Source organism: Salmo salar, chromosome ssa22 (assembly GCF_905237065.1).
Source record: "Salmo salar chromosome ssa22, Ssal_v3.1, whole genome shotgun sequence".
Classification (NCBI taxonomy): domain Eukaryota; kingdom Metazoa; phylum Chordata; class Actinopteri; order Salmoniformes; family Salmonidae; genus Salmo; species Salmo salar.
The window spans coordinates 38,232,609-38,252,933 of NC_059463.1; the positions used below are offsets into that span (position 1 = coordinate 38,232,609).

The following is a 20,325-nucleotide window of genomic DNA, read 5'->3' on the forward strand; positions in this document are numbered from 1 at the left end:
GTGTGTAGATGGGTGAGAAAAAATATATTTCATCAATTTTGAATTCAGGCTGTAACACAAAAAAAATGTGGAATAAGTCAAGGGGTATTAATACTTTCTGAAGGGTATTTATGTCTCTGAGAGGTGGTTAATACCCCTACAGGCTGCTACAGGTAAAACCAACCTGCCTATATACTGTTGTGGGTTGAAATGTTGTATGGCTCTTGAAAGCAGCACTTGTTTTTTAAATGTGGCTTGCACTCCCTGCTGGCTACTGATAGGAACCATCTATGTAGGTTGTGGGAAATGTGTGAGGGATGAGGGGTCTTGAAAACAGAAACATTTTTGTTTTTGCCCTAGCACTACACAGCTGATTCAAATGATCAACTCATCAAAAGGCTTTGATGATTTGAATCAGGTGTGTAGTGCTAGGGCAAAAACAAAAATGTGGACCCTTTTGGGTCCCCAGGACCAGGATTGAGAACCACTGGTGTAAGGGATGAGTGATATTTAAAGCAGCAAAACATTTTTAAAGACTGCTTGTACCCCCTGGTGGCTACTGATAGGAACCGTCTCTGTAGGTTGTGGGAAAGGTGTGAGGGATGAGGGATCTTGAAAGCAGCACACGTTTTTTAAAGGTGGCTTGTACCATCTACAGGCTACAGCATAACCCTGAATGTGCCACTAATAAGAACCCTCTACTGTATGTTGGTTGAGGGAACAGTTCTCAGGGATGAGGGATCTTGAAAGCCACTGAAGGAGTATAGTCATGGAAAGTCTTCTTAAGGTGTCTGGCTCTCCCTGTAGGCTGGAGTAACACTGTGGATTTGGGCTGTCTCAATACATTTTTTCTGGAACATTTAGGGCTCTATTTTCAGCTGGTGCTAAGTGCCCAATCCATTCGCCAAGTTTCCAAGCCAATCAATAAAGGGTTTTGCGCGTGAGAGAATGTTTTGAAATAAATCTTAATCGCCAAAGCTTTGTTTAAAAGATCAAGTTTGGGAGCGGCAATTCAGTGAGCGGACATCCTCTATTTGTCTATGTATTGTACATTGTTTTAACTAGCTCCTGTAATTATTTTGGGGTCATTAAAAAAACAGAACATGAAGGCTACATCATGTGTCCATTATGGAAGGAGAGATGAGAAGATGTCGGTGACCTTTGAATTTAGAAACATTTAATTAAGTTATTTTTGTAACAATTGCTTGTTTTCTGTTCCATTTCATTAAAAACCAAGCCCTCCGTAGGCTACTCTTACCCTTTTACAATGAAGGCTGGTGTTGGGTGTCTTTTTTATTAGTCAAGTAGCCTATGCGTAAAAGGTTTCTAAATGGTCCACTAGTGAGGGTTTTTTAGTCATGCATGATTCACAATTCACATAGGCTGACCTGCATACTTAATTTGACTTGTATCCATCCCCATTCATCCAGTTACCAAAGACGCGCTCCTCCAAACGTATTTAATTAATTCAGCCTTATAATGCCATATTGCAGCATATTCAGGGGGTGTCCCAGACTGGGACTCAAACCCGGGTCCAGTGACTGTCAAGCCAACACCTTAATCGTTCAGGCAAGAGGTTGTTAGGTGTTGCGTTAGGGTTGCTACATTATCAACAGTGGACAGGCCCAGGGCTGTGCACAGACCTTGCAAGGGGAAGGTGCTCAAAGTGATTGAATAAATTATGAAGTGCTGCTGCGCGTAGGATATGGGCCAACCAGACCAAATATTGACGCTATTGACGCTACACACACACGATTGTTGATCGCATTTCAAGCCATGCATGCATGAATACCGGGCATGCGCAATCTCCATACATGACAGAATGGGAAAAATGCACAACCAGGGGCACATGAGTTCCGTACAGGGCAGACCAACGGACGGGGTAAGGGTGGTGGTGGGGGGGGGGAGTTGGTAAACTTGACGACATCACCACGACTTGGGGGCAGTGGGTTCGGAACAACAACAACAAAAAAGTTATCTTGGCGAGTGGTAGGGCAAAGGGACAGGTGCTCGGGCAAAGGGACAGGTGCTCGGGCACAGGTAGACCCCTATCTGTGCACGTGCCTGGATAGGCCTATATCTTGCTTATTGGGAGTGAGCCTCACACATAGGCCGACAATACATTTTAAGGTGAGCCTAGTAGTTTTTATTTCAGGAGAAGTGCAATGTGTAAAGCTTATACAGTATGCTTGTGGAAGCCAATTACAATAATGTTGAATGCCAGCACTCCAAACATATTTAGCAAAAACTGGAGGTATTTTATCATTCTTATTATTTGTTACTGTAGTCTATGCTGTTTAATAAACGGTATTATTATACAATGGACTAGGACGAGAGTATTCCGTGCCGCCCAGCTGAATTGGAGTTGATGACAATGCAAAGACTGTCAATAACCTAGACAACTTGAGACAACTGCACGCAGTAGCCATGGAACACATTGATTGGCCAGTGAATTGTCAAGCCTTTGTCACACCTACAACTTCATCAAAAACCAGCCCTTTCACGCCACCGCCAGCTATTGTGCTCATAATTCCCACTGTGTAAATAGCAAATATATTTCTTACACAACCTCCAACCTATAGCGCTACCGCCAGCGCTAAGATTAACCATTGCGTTAGTTTGTTAAAATAGAGCCCTTCATTTAATGAAGTTCTAAGCTTTTACAATTGTGTTTGGAGGTGTTTTGTATATTTATGATGTGCTTAGAGATGTGTTTTAAATGCATAGTGAGATGAGACTATTAGTAAATTACTGCAAAAACAAGCACATTCCAAGTCCATGTTGAAATACATCGTTGCAAAATAAATAATGTGTTGTGATCAAGACGCTGACTGATCCTCCATCTCCATCTCTCCAACCCCCTCCCCATCTCCTGCCCTCCACACAGCCTTGGCATGTGCATACTCAATGTAACCCTTGATTTCCTGCTGATAACCTGATCTTCATTCTTATACTGTACCTACACTGCAATTTCCATCCTTGTGTCTTTCTGTGTCCTGGACTCCTGCTGCTAACGTTTAGCTAGCATCTCTGTGGAGGGTTGGCCAAACACACAGAGGATACATCCCAAATGGCACTCTATTTCCTATACGGCCGTGGTCAAAAGTAGTGCACTATATAGGGAATAGGGTGCCATTGGGACTCATCCAGAGAAACACTGCCTCTCTCTACTCTGTGTTTAATGGCTGATCACACACAGAAGAGGGCCATGCAACCCACAGAAACTTAATTACACCCCCTGTGCCTTGTTATTAAACAGGCTTTCCTTGAGCAATGTCTGTCCGTCCATCCACTCTCTTCTCTTTTCTTCTGTTCTTGTCTCTTCTCATGTCTTTTACACCCCAGCTATTCATCCGCGTTTGGCATTTTATCATGGTGTTGTCTTAGTTGTATTCCTCATTCTATTAGCTTGCTCCTATGGAGCCTGCTGAATTGAATTATGCTGAGGTAAAAAAATATAAAAGCTTGTTTCCCAATTGGTCTAAATTATAGGGACAGAACTGATGAAAACATTTTACAGAAGGTGTTAAATTCCAGCATTAGCACTTCATCTGGAAATGTTTTTAATTTGTTTGTCTTGTCATCATCTTTATGGCTTTTTGAAGAACATTTTATCACTGATATTACAGAGATATGATATTGCAGCACTAGCTGCAGCGCATTAGCTTCAGTAGGTGAATAGAAAAAAAACCTAGAACACTCAGCCAAGATGCTCTCATGTATTAGCATGGACCTCAGTGAGAGACAGAACGGAAGATGATCCATGTTTTGTGATGTGAGCAGGCTTCGATGCCATTAAAATACCTGCATTCAAAGAATTAGAATAGAGTCCCTGAGCCAGTGAGGTAGGCCCCATGGGCCCTTGTGTCTGTGCCTGTTTGAGCCATTACTCTGACAGCCTTTCTACACACTTGACTAGCCACAGAACTAAATGGGTTAAGCATGAATGTTATCTAGGGGACCTGGGCAGGTGCAGTTAGCATTCTGCTCAATACAAACTAGACATTCACACTTACTCACACACTTAATTTTTCTTATCAATGTTTTTTCTGCCATCTTCTCCCACTCCTTTTTCTGTTACTTCTATCTCAGTTCATATGCTCCCTCTCTCTTTCTATTTCTCTCTTTCTCTCTCTCTCCTTCCCCTGTTCCATCCCAAATTGCCCACATGAGTCTGCCATGGAAAAGAGGCATTGCTGAATCTTATTTGTCTTGTTACAGACTAGGGGGGCTAGTACAGTACCTCAACTCCCTCTGAAGCAGGAGAGGATAACAGCTCTCACCTACCATATCTGCATCACCATAGTAACAGCTCTCATGTAGATCTGATCTGATCACTGTGACAGGACTTAGCAGAATATCAGAGCACCTTTCACCTGTGTGATATAAAGTGTAGTCAGAGCACAGAGTTACATTTGAGCAGTAAGTGTTGATGTCTTTGGAATGTCAGATCTAAGCGTCCACCTTATTGGACCTGCTGCTCTTTCTCTGGGCATAGATGTGTTCATGCACTGTCCCGGGGTTGATATATAGAGACAGACAGACTGGTTTGACTTTAGTTTCATAAGGCTTCCATTTTAAGAACATACAGTACAGTATTCGCACAGAGGCAAACCACTTGGACAATGCGAATGTAAGGCTTTATTTGTGCATCTTCAAATGTCAGTATTATTTAGATCCCTGTGAAATATTACCATCACTTTAAAACCATTGAGAAATTACAACACGTATACAAAATGTGTGGAACGACTCACTGTGGAACATCAGTGCATGACACTATCAGCAGAGCACAGCCACCACCAATCAAACTCACTGCAACCATTTGAGAATCAGATGAGGTATAATTAGAGTATATATAACAGGCGGTTCACAGACGTATGTCAACAGTTTTCAATTCAACAGCACAAACTTACTGAAGCATGAAACGATTTGTCATTAAAAATATCAATCATTTTACAGACACTCTTATCCAGAGCAACTAGGGTTAAGTACCTTGCTCAAGGTTTTACAATAATGTACATGAATGGGAGCGGAGCCAAAGCACTCACATTCACACTATCCACACAGTCTTCTCTCACTTTATTTCCATTTCTGATACATTTTCCAATCCACTTCGATGTCCTCTTAAAAACGCACTTGCTAAATCCTTCCTTCACCTTCAGTATTCTTTCTTCTTGTCATCTTTCTCTCTTACAGTCCACCCCCGTAGATATTACAACTTCTTCCACGTGCCCTCGCAAACTTCATATCTGGAAATCTACATGGGAGTGGTGACCTATACCTCATGGTCAAATGTAATCAGCTACATGGAATCTGATCACAAAAACTGTAACTGTAATCAGTTATGTTACCAGCAAAAATATTGTAATCAGGTTAGAGATACTTTTGAAAAAATAGATGATTACTTTTTTGTTTAGGCTACTTTTAAATTCAGAAAGGATGTTTGAGAAGAAAATACATTATGACACCTTTCTGTTTCTCAATGACATTCAGTTAAGTTTGTTCCACCTGAGCGAGTCTGACCACAAGTCAGAGACCCCTAAGATGACACACCAAATGCGTTTGATGGATACTTTTTGTTTTCTTCAAATGCCTCTTAATGGCAGAGTAATCCAAAAGTAACTGAAGGTAATCAGATTACGTTACTGAATTTGGGCAATCCAAAAGTAATGTTACTGATTACAATTTTAAGACAGGTAACTAGTAACTGCAACAGATTTCACTTAGACAGTAATATACCCAAACCTGCTTATGGTCAGGTATCAATATACAAAAGTATTTTCAGATCTAGTTAAGTTTGTGAGGGTAAGTAGATGAGGGGAAAATATATATGAAATGTGATCTAAATATCATTGACAAATATGATAGGATTAAGCCCTTTAGAGGTGACATCTCCCTGACTAATGATGATTGGCTGTCCTAGACTGGTCTGTGGCAAGCGGAAGCTCCCTATTGATTGGTTGAAGCTACCTTGGCTGTAGTGCTGCTGGCCAAAGCTCTCCCGTGATTGATCAAAATTAGCCTGCCTGTATGGATGTTGATAGAATCTGTCCCCTGATTGGTCGAAACTGCTTTGGCTGTAGAGCCGTTGGCTCATCCCATTGGCCCGTCTCCCAGAGGCACTTCTCATTGGGTACCTCTGGCCAGTCTTGTACCAGCCTGTCTCTTTGAAGACAAACCAGATGTTGCCGGTCCAGAGGATAAAGTTTACAAAACCAAAAACCTGTATAAAGGTACAGAAAGAGGGTATTTAGAACTCATGTTGATGTTTCTTGTCCTGGAGTCAAAACAGACAGATTTCACCTTAGATAGGCCAGCTGCAAAGTCAAAATTGGCTATATTGTAAAAATGTCTGAAAATAAAAATGAGCTTTTTGGTCTTAATTTAAGGTTAGGGTTGGGCGTTAGGGTTAGCAGTGATTTTTAAGGTTAGGGTTAGGTTTAAAGTCAGATTTGATGACTTTATGGCTGTGCCAGCTAGTGACCACTCTGCAGAGCTGCCTCCAGAACAAGATTCATGACGAAAAATGCTAACCTACATTTAGAGTTTGGGTCTAAACATCAAACTGTCAGATTCAGAATCAGAAAATGTTATTGACATAAAACAAATGGTTGCTAAGAATTTTTGTTGCTGTGCACATAATTTTAAACATCATCATCAACAATCGTTTGAAGGACGAGCATTGCGTAGGAGTAAACACCACCTGTCTGAAGACAATGGAGCTGACATTGATCAGCATTGGTGTTTCATGCTTAAGGGCTATGTCCCAAATTGCACCATATTCCCTATATAGTGCACTACTTTTGACTAGGGCCCATGTGGTCTGGTCAAAAGTAGTGCACTTTATGGAGAATAGGGTGCCATTATGGACGTCACCAATGACTCACCACAGACGTGTTGAGCTCAGACCAGACTGGGTGGTGGGAAGCTGAACACCGGTTGGCCGGGTATCTGCAGGCAGAGATGAGCAGGAGGACCTGGGCGGGATCAGTGGCTGACTTTACATCAGACAGAGCTTTGGCCCAAGCACAGGAACTCACCAACCACATGAAGGCGAATAGCACGGTCACTACAAAGTCCTGGTTAGCAGGGAGAAATGGAAAAGGTTATTATCAGGTTCAATTCGATCGTGAGAGTTGAGGTGTGAAAAACATGATAGGGTGATGTTATAAATTAGGTTTAATAATCTAACTGCACTGTTCAAATTACAGTAGCTATTACAGTGAAAGAATACCATGCTATTGTTTGAGGAGATTGCACAGTTATGAACTTGAAAAGTTATTAATAAACCAATTAGGCACATTTGGGCAGTCTTCATATAACATTTTGAACATAAATGTAATGGCTCATTGGATCAGTCTAAAACGTTGTACATACACTGCTGCCATCTTGTGGCCAAAATCTAAATTGTGCCTGGGCTGGAATAATACATTATCGCCTTTCTCTTGTATTTTAAAGAGAATGGTACAAAAAATGCATGGTTTTCTTTGTATTATCTTTTACCAGATCTAATGTGTTATATTCTCCTACATTCATTTCACATTTCCACAAACTTCATAGTGTTTCCTTTCAAATGGTATCTGTAACGATGTACGCTGAGAGTCGGGAAGCAAGTTCAGGGAATGAATACATTTTATAAATAAATGAACACAACAAGAAACACGAACAGCGCACCAACATGATACAGAAACAATGATGACTGGGGAAGAAACCAAAGGGAGTGACATATAAAGGGCAGGTAATCAAGGAGGTGATGGAGTCCAGGTGAGTGTCATTATGCACAGATGCGCATAATGCTGGTGACAGGCGTGCGCCATAACGAGCAGCCTGGTGACCTAGAGGCTGGAGAGGGAGCACACGTGACAGTACCCCCTCCCCGACGCACGGCTCCAGTCGCAGGACGCCAACCAAGATGACGATCCCGGGGATCAGGAGCGGACTGGTCACCTCTGCTGAGGCGCAGAAACCTGATGAACCGGCTGAGGAGTGAGAGCCTGATGAGCCGGCTGAGACCTCCCTGGTTGCCTCGGTCGAGGCACGGGAACCTGTTCACCCAGCTGAGGCATGGGAGTCTACAAACCCGCTGAGGCATGGGAGCCTACAAACCCGCTGAGGCCTCCCAGGTAGCTCCGGCTCCAACACCCGGACCCGACATCACCTCCAACACACACACACACACACACACACACACACACACACACACACACACACACACACACACACACACACACACACACACACACACACACACACACACACACACACACACACACAAAAAAAACACTCCCTGATGCTTCCCTTTGTTGAGTCGTCATTGTGTAACGATGTACGCTGAGAGTCGGGAAGCAAGTTCAGGGAGTGAATACATTTTATAAATAAACAAACAAAACAAGAAACACGAACAGCGCATCAACATGATACATAAACAATGACGACTGGGGAAGAAACCAAAGGGAGTGACATATAAAGGGCAGGTAATCAAGGAGGTGATGGAGTCCAGGTGAGTGTCATTATGCACAGATGCGCATAACGCTGGTGACAGGTGTGCGCCAAAACGAGCAGCCTGGTGACCAAGAGGCCGGAGAGGGAGCACACGTGACAGTATCAAGAATATGCATATCCTTGCTTCAGGTCCTGAGCTACAGGCAGTTAGATTTGAGTGTGTCATGTTAGGGTCCAATCCTTAGGAATATGGAAGAAAAGAGCAGGAGTAACAACAACGTACAGCTAACTGCAATTTATAAAATGCCACAATATACCACACCTTTCAGGTAATAATCTTGTAAATCACATTTCTCTATATGTTAAGCTACCGCTGTCCTGTAAATTATTTAATTCAATGTATCTCAATTAATAGACACATACATTAAACAAATCAACTCACCACCAACGGTCCTCTGTTACCCTCGCGATACTTGTTCTGGTAGTAGATGTACACTACGGTGGCCATCAGGGAATAGAGGAAGGCAAAGACAGCCACGGTCACAAAAAACTGAGCTGAGGAGGAATAGTCTCCTACTAGGAAGATGCTTTCCTGTCTGTTCCCCTCACACAGCGTGGGCTGGAAATGGACCTGCTGTAACCTATCAGATGACAGGAACAAGGACATGGTCACAGTTAGAGCCTTTTATTGAGAAGAGTGAGGCTCTGATCAGAGGTGGGTGAGAATGAGGTGGAGAATGTCATGACCATCATCATGCAAGTCATTATCATAGTAAAAACAGCTACATGAAGACAGATGTCTTGCTGTAGCTATGTCGTCAGTAAAATGTCTCTCATCAAAGCTCAATGTGTTAGTATCCTAATCACCTGTTACAGTAGTTTCCATGTATTTTATTTAACCTTTAATTATACAGGTTAGTCATTGAGATTACATTTTGTTTACAAGAGAGACCTGCAGTTTTGCCATCTGACCTATAAAATAACAAAGTCCTTCATAATGTTAGGGTATGTCCAGGGAAAAGTAAGGTATAAGCAGAGTGTTTGAACACACAATAGTTTACAGAAAGTAGAGATAGACCCTGCTGCTTCTTGCTTCATTCAGAAAAATACAAAAAACAATCTATTTTAAGAACAAAAGTCTGTCTTGGTAAGAAACCCTTCCATTACGAATGTAATCTGACAGGCTTTAAAAGTAGCGATTGTTAAACTGAGTGAAATAAGTTCCTCCCACTTTTCTGAATGAACCTGCGATCTTCAGAGAGACAGAGAGAAGAGAGAGGAGGGAGAGAGAGGGAGAGAGGGAGAGAGAGGTAGAGGTATATGTATTCCTCAGAATCACTGTATGATGCTCAGGAGTCTCAATTATGTATCTCTCCCCTGATCATCAAGAGTCTTTCCACATTACTCTAAACCTGAGCTGAAAGGTTTAAGGTCTTCAAGGGAGTAAGTAGATACATGTGAGATACTGAATGTGGAAACAAATTAATGATTTCTGGGGATAGACTCCGACACAATTGTCTGACAGCTCTAGCTCCATATTCCATCATCTTTCAATCAAAACAAAGATGACATTTTTTTTTATAGATGGAAAATAAAACTCTGCCTCCACACCTCCACCCTATCTGTCAAAACACATTTACAGACGGACAACACTGTCATTGTCTCACCAAGGCTATATCCCCACATGCACAGTAGATTACAATACAGAGTTACTTAGTGAAGTGTTGTGGAGTGTTTATCTGGATAATGTTACTTGTCTCTCAAAGTGATATACCCATGCATGTGACATGTGACAATGACATGATCCTTTTGCTCCAGTTTGCACATTTTTGCAAATAACAGCATGTATTACCTGAAGGGATAGGCAAAATTTACGGTGATGCTAAGGTTGCTCTGGCTCTTGTCCAGACATTCCACTCTAACCCGCAGGTGACCAGAGTACCCTCCACATGTTGCAAATGCACAGATGGCAAAGATCTGGAAAATAAAAATATTATTAAACTCCTACTCATTGAGCATGCTAGACATCGACTGTGTTCCAAATGATACCCTATTCCCTATATAGTTGGCTAGCTACTTTTCACCAAAAAGTAAAAAGTAGTGCACTACACAGGGAATAGGGTGCATTTGGAATGCAGATAATAGTTGCTCCTGGTCCCTCCTTTCCTGTCTGGTCCTTTACAAAACTGCTAGAGCAACAGCTGGACCTAATGAGCCCCAAAGGAGCATCTATATCGACACCCTGACAGATGCTGCCTTTGGGAAAGTTATCATGTGTACAATATATGATATATGGTGTGGCTATATGGTGGAATGAGCGTGGGACTGTTGATGGATCCTAAAATCAAATAAAAACTGCTCTTGCCAGTAGTGGAGAGTGTGGTAAGTTGAGCCAAAAGGGTAAGTTGAGCCAGCCTTGTTTCAAGGAAACCATACACAAAATTAATTGTTTGACCAAATATTTAGGAAGAGGTCATGTGAGTGGGAAACTACATGGAAAAAGTGGTAAGCAATTAGGTAAAAAAAACAGATTTTCACCAAGTCAAATAAATGTGTTGTATTAGATGTTTCATGACGCTTGTACCTAAACCAAAGTCAGTCATTTTAACATTGTTCTACATCAGTTGGGGTCTCTATAAGCTTCAATATGAGGTCCTACACCTAGCATGAAAGTGCAGACTTGTAGCTGTGTGGGCTAAAATATTAAAAATGTTTGCCTTGGGGTCAGTTGAGCCAATGGCAAGTTGAGCAAATTGAAGCGTTTTATTCCCAGGCGTAATGCAAAGCATTATCGCTGGGATATGAGGCAACAACAGGGCCTGTGTTACAAAGTGTTTGTTAGGTATTTTAGGGATAGCCCCCTTTTTTAAAATTTTGGCCTAAAATGACATACCCAAATCCAACTGCCTGTAGCTCAGGACCTTAAGCAAGGAAATGCATATTCTTGGTACCATTTGAAAGGAATCACTTTGAAGTTTGTGGAAAAGTGAATTGAATGTAGGAGAATATAACACAATAGATCTGGTGGAAGAAAATACAAAGAAAAAAACAACCGTTTTTTTCTACCACCATCTGTGAAATGGAACATAAAGATCCCACATCGAGCCATCACTCTGGTTCTAATTCCGATGGTGTCCACAAGATGGCCGCAGTGTATGTGCAACGTTTCAGATGGATAACTTGAAGTATGAGCAAACTACATGACATTTAGTGTGAAGTCATCCAGGTACATTTGGGCAAATCGTGAATGAGACATTTACATTCACATTACATTTTTCTGAAAGAATATCGTCAAATCTGTATACTTGGACTTTGATGTAGCTTTTCCAGTATTAGTAGCCATATTATAAGTTCAACATTTGCAAAACACCTAGTTTTCATAACTTCATAACTCTCCATATTCGTAGACATTTTGTAAAAAAGGAAAAGGCTTACTGTTGCACAGGTTTAGCAGCTATATTTTGTGACAAATACGGAGTTTCCAGATACTCCCATAAAGCCCAGCTCATTGGCTATCTAGCTAGTGTTGTTTGACCCCGATTGGTGCTAACTTGACTGGTGCTACAGTCAATCAAGTGAAGACCGCCCGCGTCATCTGAGTGCCATGAAGGGTACACTCTTTGACCAAATTTGGTGTCCTATAGGATATACTACACCCCTAATGATATAGTGAAGTCTGGTTACATTCTAGGATCTCTGAGAAATAAATACAAATGTGATTTGACTGGTTGAAACAACGTTTAGGGTTAGATTTTCACAGATTCCTTTCTTTGCAAATTGAATGAGTGGAAATACAAAATCGATCGTACATGCTATATGGACCTTTTTAGGATATGAAAAATGATTTTATCTAACAAAACAACACCCCCCCCGTGGCTCAGTTGGTAGAGCATGGTGTTTGCAACGCCAGCATGGTGTGTGCAATGCCAGGGTTGTGGGTTTGATTGCCACGGGGGGCCAGTAAAAATTATTTTTTTAAATCCACAAAATGAAAATGTATGAAATGTATGCATTCACTACTGTACGTTGCTCTGGATAAAAGTGTCTGCTAAATGACTAAAATGTAAATGTAAAATGTAAATGTTATCTCTGGGACCCATTGGATGATAAAAAAGATTTCAGAATGTAAGTACACATTTCACCTTCAGAGGTGAATTTATCAAACCTATCGCGGTGAAAAAAGTGTTTCGCTGTTAGGAGCTCCCCTCAAACAATAGCATGGCATTTTTTCGCAGTAATAGCTACTGTAAATTGGACAGTGCAGTTATATTAACCTGTTAGGGCTAGGGGGCAGTATTGACACGGCCGGATAAAAAACGTACCCGATTTAATCTGGTTACTACTCCTGCCCAGTAACTAGAATATGCATATAATTATTGGCTTTGGATAGAGAACACCCTAAAGTTTCTAAAACTGTTTGAATGGTGTCTGTGAGTATAACAGAACTCATATGGCAGGCAAAAACCTGAGAAGATTCCAAACAGGAAGCGCCCTCTCTGACAAGTTGTTGTTCATCTTGTCTCTTTTTATTGAAGACTGAGGATCTTTGCCGTAACGTGACACTTCCTACGGCTCCCATAGGCTCCCAGAACCCGGGAAAAAGCTGAATGATATCGAGGCAGCCGTCTGGCTGACACATTAACGTATTTGGATAGTGGCTGGTCAGAGTACTCTGAGACTCACGCTCGTGCACGAGATGTATTTATTTTCTCTCTCTTTGTACGTATACAGGCTTTCCCGGTCGGAATATTATCGCTTTTTTACGAGAAAAATTGCATAAAAATATATTTTAAACAGCGGTTGACATGCTTCGAAGTACGGTAATGGAATATTTAGAATTTTTTTGTCACGAAATGCGCTATTTGGATATAACAATGGATTATTTGGGACCAAACCAACATTTGTTATTGAAGTAGAAGTCCTGGGAGTGCATTCTGACGAAGAACAGCAAAGGTAATAACATTTTTCTTATAGTAAATCTGACTTTGGTGAGTGCTAAACTTGCTGGGTGTCTAAATAGCTAGCCCTGTGATGCCGGGCTATCTACTGAGAATATTGCAAAATGTGCTTTCACCGAAAAGCTATTTTAAAATCGGACATATCGAGTGCATAGAGGAGTTCTGTATCTATAATTCTTAAAATAATTGTTATGCTTTTTGTGAACGTTTATCGTGAGTAATTTAGTAAATTCACCGGCAGTGTTCGGTGGGAATGCTAGTCACATGCTAGTCACATGCTAATGTAAAAAGCTGGTTTTTGATATAAATATGAACTTGATTGAACAAAACATGCATGTATTGTATAACATAATGTCCTAGGATTGTCATCTGATGAAGATCATCAAAGGTTAGTGCTGCATTTAGCTGTGGTTTGGGTTTATGTGACATTATATGCTAGCTTGAAAAATGGGTGTCTGATTATTTCTGGCTGGGTACTCTGCTGAGCGTCCCACCTAGCCCACAGAAGTTAACAAGAATTAAGCTTTCAGCCGATATAAGACACTTATATGTACCGACATTTGTTGTTTCTCTAAAATCTGCGATCGTGACACAAGGTGCTGCATGATTTACAACTGTCACGTTGACGGGACGCCTATCGCTAAGAAGTTTTAATTTTAAGCCTGTGTTAAAATATACTTAAAATGATTAAAAGACAAAAAAGCGATTGTGATTGTGTTGAATTATGTTTGAGAAATAGACATGGTTTAAAAAGGTAGTGGTAATATTTAATTCAGTACAGAAATGTGTAGGCAGCTTAACTTACCCTGTCCCGTCGCTCAATTTACCCCATACCCAGGGTAAATTGTGCCAAGACATTACTGTTTTGGAACAAGCTATGTTTTCAAAACTCTAATGTTTTCATGAATTCTGATTATGGGCATACACAACATCCTGAAATACTGTATATGTAGATAGAGACAGAGACAGGGACAGGGACAAAGACAGAGACAGAGACAGGGACAGAGACAGAGAAAGGGACAGGGACAGAGAGAGCGTGAGAGAGAGAGAGAGAGAGAGAGAGAGAGAGAGATTGTTTCACTCAGATTGTTTCTAAAAGGTATACATACAGCCAGACAGTTGTTGTGTAATCTGATCAGATCCAAAGTGTTTAAGACCACATCTAATTAAGTGTGTGTGGCTATAATTATAATTAAAAGTCATTGATTAGATGTATTTACCAAAAAAAGATGAATACGTGTCATGTCCTGACCATAGAAAGATGTTATTTTCTATGGTAGAGTAGGTCAGGGCGTGACAGGTTTTTTTTCTCTATGTTTTCTATTTCTATGTTTAAGTTCTAGTTTTGTATTTCTATGTTGGGGTTTTGTTTGGGATGATCTCCAATTAGAGGCAGCTGGTCCACGTTGTCTCTAATTGGAGATCATACTTAAGTAGGGGTTTTTCCACCTGGGTTTTGTGGGTGATTAATTTTGAGTTGTGTATGTGTTCATCGCTGCGTCACGGTTTGTTGTTTTTTCATTCAGTGTATTTATGTATTGCATAGTTTCACAGTATAAATAAAATGTGGAATGACACACACGCTGCACTTTGGTCCTCTTCTCCTTTTGACAGCTGTGACAATACGTCTGTTGTCTGCTAACATCATGTTAATTCACTCTTTCATATTCAAATGGTAAAAGGATGCATTCTAAATGGTTACAATCATAAATGACACATTATAACTAGTATAATCATTATTACGCCATTCAATTCTAGACTAAAACACAGCTGTTAACAAAGTATCCTCTGAATACATATGCTTTTTGGTTTCAGTGTTAAAAGATGAACAGAAAGAGAGAGGGAGAAAGAGACACAGAAAGAGAAGAGAGAAAGGGGAGTGTGAGCGAGAGGAGTGAGGGAGAAAGTGAGGGAGAGAGAGAGGTGGTAGAGGAAAGCTAATCTCGGCACCATATCTATTAAGCAGACTGATGATCAAGGTTTGGGATTGATTTTCTTGAGAACAGCATTATGAAAACAACTGAATAATTTAGAAATGGGCTGACTGCAAACAGAGAGCCACCTACTGTGGGTTAGAGGGTGGGCAGAGCCTCAGAGAGTGACTGAACCTGTTGGAATACTGTACATGCCACACACACAAACACACACACATGTACGCACAAACACACACACACACACATCCCAAAGGACTGCCCTGGGAAAAACAGTTGATAAAATTCACCCATCAAACATAAATAATATTCCTTACAAACCAAATTGAAAAAGAAAGTATTTTAAAACGCATGTATCACATACAATAGCCTATAGAACACACCCCTGCTTCATAACTAAATAATTATAATGCTGGTTTAACGAGGAATGTACTTACCTACAGTCCAAATATGAAAGAAACAACTACTTACCGGAGCAAATATGACCATACACATTTAAAAAGCACAGTGAACAAGTTCTACTCCACAAAAGGGTGTTAGCAGCTTGCTCCTCATACTAATGCACTGTCACTAATGTAGATGGTTTAAAGACAGAGAGCAGAGAGAGGGAGAGAGAGAAACAAAGAGAGAGAGAGACAGAGAGTAGAGACAGAAAGGGAGAAAGAGAGAGAGCTCATACTAATGCACTGTCACTAATGTAGATGGTTCAAAGACAGAGAGCAGAGAGAGGGAGAGAGAGAGACAAAAAGAGAGACAGAGAGTAGAGACAGAAAGGGAGAAAGAGAGAGAGCTCATACTAATGCACTGTCACTAATGTAGATGGTTCAAAGACAGAAAGCAGAGAGAGAGGTAGAGAGAGAGAGACAGAGATAGAGAAGGAGACAGAGAGCGAGACAGAGAGAGACAGAGAGAGAGAGAGAGAGAGAGAGAGAGAGAGAGAGAGAGAGAGAACAGAGAGTACAGAGTGCGGAGGTTGCCTGAAGGGGGGGGTGACAAGATATCTGAAGGGAGGAGAGGAGAGAGCAAAGGGAACTATCTGGGGTTGGGGTGGGCGTTAGGGAGTAGGGTAAGGAAAAGGATGTACTGTAGTGCAGAGCTCCTCTCTAGTATAACTGTGTGGCTCTGCTCCTCTCTTTGAGGACAGACCTACCTACAGTACCAGACACTCTGGTAGAGAACAGATAAACAGAACTATGAGGATTCACCTAGCAGATTTCCACCCATAGATTCCCCAGAGAAACAGAGACAGATAATTTACCATGCACCACACACACAGTGCATGTCTATGACAAGATTCTTCAGACATACTTTCCACTGGGAAATCAAATCAAAGTCAAATCAAATTGTATTTGTCACACACGCCTAATACAACAGTGAAAGCCCTTTAACCAACAATGCAGTTTTAAGAAAAAATTATTGTTTAAGAAAGTATTTACTAAATAAACTCTCTTGAGTCATTGACGTGGTCTTCCTGTCTGGGTTGGCGCCCCCCTTGGGTTGTGCCGTAGAGGAGATCTTTGTGGGCTATACTCGGCCTTGTCTCAGGATGGTAAGTTGGTGGTTGAAGATATCCCTCTAGTGGTGTGGGGGCTGTGCTTTGGCAAAGTGGGTGGGGTTATATAATGCCTGTTTGGCCCTGTCCGGGGGGTATCATCGGATGGGGCCACAGTGTCTCCTGGCCCCTCCTGTCTCAGCCTCCAGTATTTATGCTGCAGTAGTTTATGTGTCGGGGGGCTAGGGTCAGTCTGTTATATCTGGAGTATTTCTCCTGTCTTATCCGGTGTCCTGTGTGAATTTAAGTATGCTCGCTCTAATTCTCTCTTTCTCTCTTTCTTTCTTTCTCTCTCTCTCTCGGAGGACCTGAGCCCTAGGACCATGCCTCAGGACTACCTGGCATGATGACTCCTTGCTGTCCCCAGTCCACCTGGCCGTGCTGCTGATCCAGTTTCAACAGTTCTGCCTGCGGCTATGGAACCCTGACCTGTTCACCGGACGTGCTACCTGTCCCAGACCTGCTGTTTTCAACTCTCTAGAGACAGCAGGAGTGGTAGAGATACTCTCAATGATCGGCTATGAAAAGCCAACTGACATTTACTCTTGAGGTGCTAACTTGTTGCACCCTCGATAACTACTGTGATTATTATTATTTGACCATGCTGGTCATTTATGAACATTTGAACATCTTGGCCATGTTCTGTTATAATCTCCACCCGGCACAGAAGAGGACTGGCCACCCCTCATAGCCTGGTTCCTCTCTAGGTTTCTTCCTAGGTTTTGGCCTTGCTAGGGAGTTTTTCCTAGCCACCGTGCTTCTACACCTGCATTGCTTGCTGTTTGGGGTTTTAGGCTGGGTTTCTGTACAGCACTTTGAGATATCAGCTGATGTAAGAAGGGCTATATAAATACATTTGATTTGAATTTGATTTGAAGTAAACAATAAATGAAATGAAAAATGAAGAAAAAAAAACGAGAAAGAAAACCTCACAAATATTTCAAGAGCAACAATAAAATAACAGTAAGGCTACAGTTGCATTTGGAAGTTTACATACACCTAGGTTGGAGTCATTAAAACCACTCCACAAATTTCTTGTTAACAAACTATAGTTTTGTCAAGTCGGTTAGGACATCTACTTTGTGCAACACAAGTCATTTTTCCAACAATTACAGTGAGGGAAAAAAGTATTTCATCCCCTGCTGATTTTGTACATTTGCCCACTGACAAAGAAATGATCAGTCTATAACTTTAATGGTAGGTTTATTTGAACAGTGAGAGACAGAATAACAACAAAAAAATCCAGAAAAAACGCATGCCAAAAATGTTATAAATTGATTTGCATTTTAATGAGGGAAATAAATGGGTCACAAATGGGTCTTCCAAATGGACAGTGACCCAAGCATACTTCCAAAGTTGTGGCAAAATGGCTTAAGGACAACAAAGTCAAGGTATTGGAGTTGCCATCACAAAGCCCTGACCTCAATGTGTGGGCAGAACTGAAAAAGTGTGTGCAAGCATGGAGGCCTACAAACCTGACTCAGTTACACCAGCTCTGTCAGGAGGAATGGGCCAAAATTCACCCAACTTATTGTGGGAAGCTTGTGGAATGCTACCCGAAACGTTTGACCCAAGTTTAACAATTTAAAGGCAATGCTACCAAAAACTAATTGAGTGTATGTAAACTTCTGACCCACTGGGAATGTGATGAAAGAAATAAAAGCTGAAATAAACCATCCTCTCTAGTATTTCATATTCTTAAAATAAAGTGGTGATCCTAAATGACCTAAGACAGGGAATTTTTACTTAGATTAAATGTCAGGACTTGTGAAAAACTGAGTTTAAATGTATTTGGCTAAGGTGTATGTAAACTTCTGACTTCAACTGTATATACAGGGGGTACCAGTACAGAGTCAATGTGCACGGGCACAGGTTAGTCGAGGTAATTGAGGTAATATGTACATGTAGGTAGAGGTAAAGTGACTATTTATAGATAATAAACAGAGAGTAGTAAGCTGTTAAGAAGCCTTTTGGTACCACTCCGGTACCACTTGCCGAGGTCTTGGATGACAGGAAGCTTGGCTCAAGTGATGTACTGGGCCGTACCCACTACCCTTTGTAATGCCTTGCGGTCAGAGGCCGAGCAGTTGCCATACCAGGCGGTGATGCAACCAGTCAAGATGCTCTCGATGGTGCAGCTGTAGAACTATTTGAGGATCTGAGGACTCATGCCAAATCTTTTCAGTCTCCTGAACAGACGTTGTCGTGCCCTCTTCACGACTGTTTTGGTGTGTTTGACCATGACAGTTTGTTGGTGATGTGGACACCAGGGAACTTGAATCTTTCAACCTGCTCAACTACAGGTCCAACTTTACAATGTTTTACTTAATCATGATCATGATGAAAGATAATTTGTGTTCTAGATTTAAAGAAAATACATTTAAAAAGCCACTTGTCTTTTCCTATTAGCACTGACTTTGCTGATAAATACTTTGTTAAGGGAAAATATATCTGATACAATTGTGATGTTGTATTTTGTCTCACCTAGTTATCTATCTTAAGATAAATGCACTATTTGTAAGTCACACTGGATAAGAGTGTATGCTAAATTACTCAAATGTAATGTGTAGATACCGACATTGTATTACGCAACACAGAATTCTAATAATCTTTTTCATTTCCTATAAATACACTTACCAAATATTTAACATAAACCAATTACAAAGCTAAAACTTTCAGTGCCTATTATTGTCACGTCCTGGCCAGTATAAGGGTTAATTGGTATTGTAGTTTGGTCAGGACGTGGCAGAGGGTATTCGTTTTATGGTATTCGGGGTGGTGTGTTTGTTGTAGGGGATTTGATTTGTGTATTCCGGGGTTTTTGGGCACTGTTCCTTGTTATGTATGTCTATGATTGATCTAGCTGTTGTATATCTATGTGTGGTCAATTGGGGTTGGGACTCTCAATTGAAGGCAGGTGTTGTCCATTTGCCTTTGATTGAGAGTCCCATATATTAGGGTGTGTTTGTATGTGTCTTTTGTGGGAGATTGTTGTGTGCACTGCGTTTGTTTGAGCCTGCCACACTGGTGCCGTTGTGAGTATTGTTTATTGTTTTGTTTTTCTTCAAGTGGATACCTTACCTGTTTTTATCAGGAATAAACATGTGTCCACAATCCCGCTGCATTTTGGTCCTCCTTTCCTCAACACAACGAAATACGTGACAATTATTTGATTTCATACTTATTTTTTCAAAGTAATAAATCAACAAGGTAGTAAGATAATATGGATACGGTGAACCATATGATAACACCTGAACTGCTTACAGTTGAACAGCCACACTGATCATCACTATTACCCTTTTGAAGGTATAGAGAGTTGGGGAGCTGTCCATGGTGCTGAAACATGTACGACTCAATGACAGGGAACCAGATGAAAGCTTATTTAAACTGGTAAGTATCTAACTCCAGTCCAGAGATAAACAAGTGGGGAGATGTAAAGTACAGATGAAAGGCGCTCAGATGC

The 20,325-nt window shown here is 41.1% G+C and overlaps 1 protein-coding gene across 1 annotated transcript; it reads right to left on the bottom strand.

The window, feature by feature from the left end:
* Positions 1 to 4,594: 4,594 nt before the first annotated feature.
* Positions 4,595 to 16,109, bottom strand: LOC106583392 (synaptoporin-like). Its single transcript, XM_014167513.2, has 5 exons — positions 15,782 to 16,109; positions 10,274 to 10,398; positions 8,864 to 9,062; positions 6,867 to 7,058; positions 4,595 to 6,202 (listed from the first exon to the last, which is right to left on the bottom strand). The coding sequence occupies exons 1-5, from the start codon at positions 15,803 to 15,805 to the stop codon at positions 5,822 to 5,824; spliced, it is 921 nt and encodes a 306-aa protein (XP_014022988.1). The 5' UTR covers positions 15,806 to 16,109; the 3' UTR covers positions 4,595 to 5,821.
* Positions 16,110 to 20,325: the final 4,216 nt, after the last annotated feature.